The 685-nt window shown below is 40.0% G+C and overlaps 1 protein-coding gene across 1 annotated transcript in view; it reads right to left on the bottom strand.

The window, feature by feature from the left end:
- Positions 1-541, bottom strand: part of LOC107608005 — a gene marked incomplete in the record, with an annotated part of 7,204 nt that extends 6,663 nt beyond the window's left edge. The window contains 2 exon segments of the mRNA XM_016309898.2: positions 1-137; positions 263-541. Of these exon segments, the coding sequence (XP_016165384.1) occupies positions 1-137; positions 263-268 (143 nt within the window).

The raw sequence follows: 685 nt of genomic DNA on the forward strand, positions 1-685 counted from the left end.
CCGACCTCAGACTGGTCAGAGTAACTGTATGGAAGCCAACCAGCTTCCCTCGCTGTCTCGAAGCACTCTGTGAATGGAAGGTTGTCATTCCAATCCCAGCTCCCAAATGCTGGTACATGGCTCCTCTTGTAGTAGTACTCCAATATATATATTATCACACATACATCGATAAATAAGACAAAACAACAATAATGCATACTCTAGGAAGAAAAATAATGGAACTTGAACCAGCAGTAAATTAAAACTTAAAAGGATAACTCACTTCCATTGTAGCTCAAAACGGGAGTAACTGGTGAAGAGAAAGAGAGAACGAATACAAAAGAGTGAATGTGTTTGAGAGTAGATGGCCTTAGCTGATCCGGGTGTGTGTGTGGGAGAGCGCTTAATAAAGTGTGGGGTAATGGGTATAGGATGTAAAACCAAAGGAAAAATAACCGGTAATGGTAAGAGTCCGAGTAATAGAAAAAGTAAAAGCGGATGATGAAATTTCACAGCATGTGACAGAGGGACAAAGAGGTAAGGTAAAAAAGGATTGGATCAGAGAGAGCGCGAAAAAGAACGGGGTGAAAAGGAAAGCGCAAGGGTTGCTTTATTATCATGGGTACTGTATTACACGCGCTGGACAATCTTTGGGTAACCGCTCATTTATTATCTATCTATACCTATATAAATATAAAAAAGAATA

Source organism: Arachis ipaensis, chromosome B07 (assembly GCF_000816755.2).
Source record: "Arachis ipaensis cultivar K30076 chromosome B07, Araip1.1, whole genome shotgun sequence".
NCBI classification, from domain to species: Eukaryota; Viridiplantae; Streptophyta; class Magnoliopsida; order Fabales; family Fabaceae; genus Arachis; species Arachis ipaensis.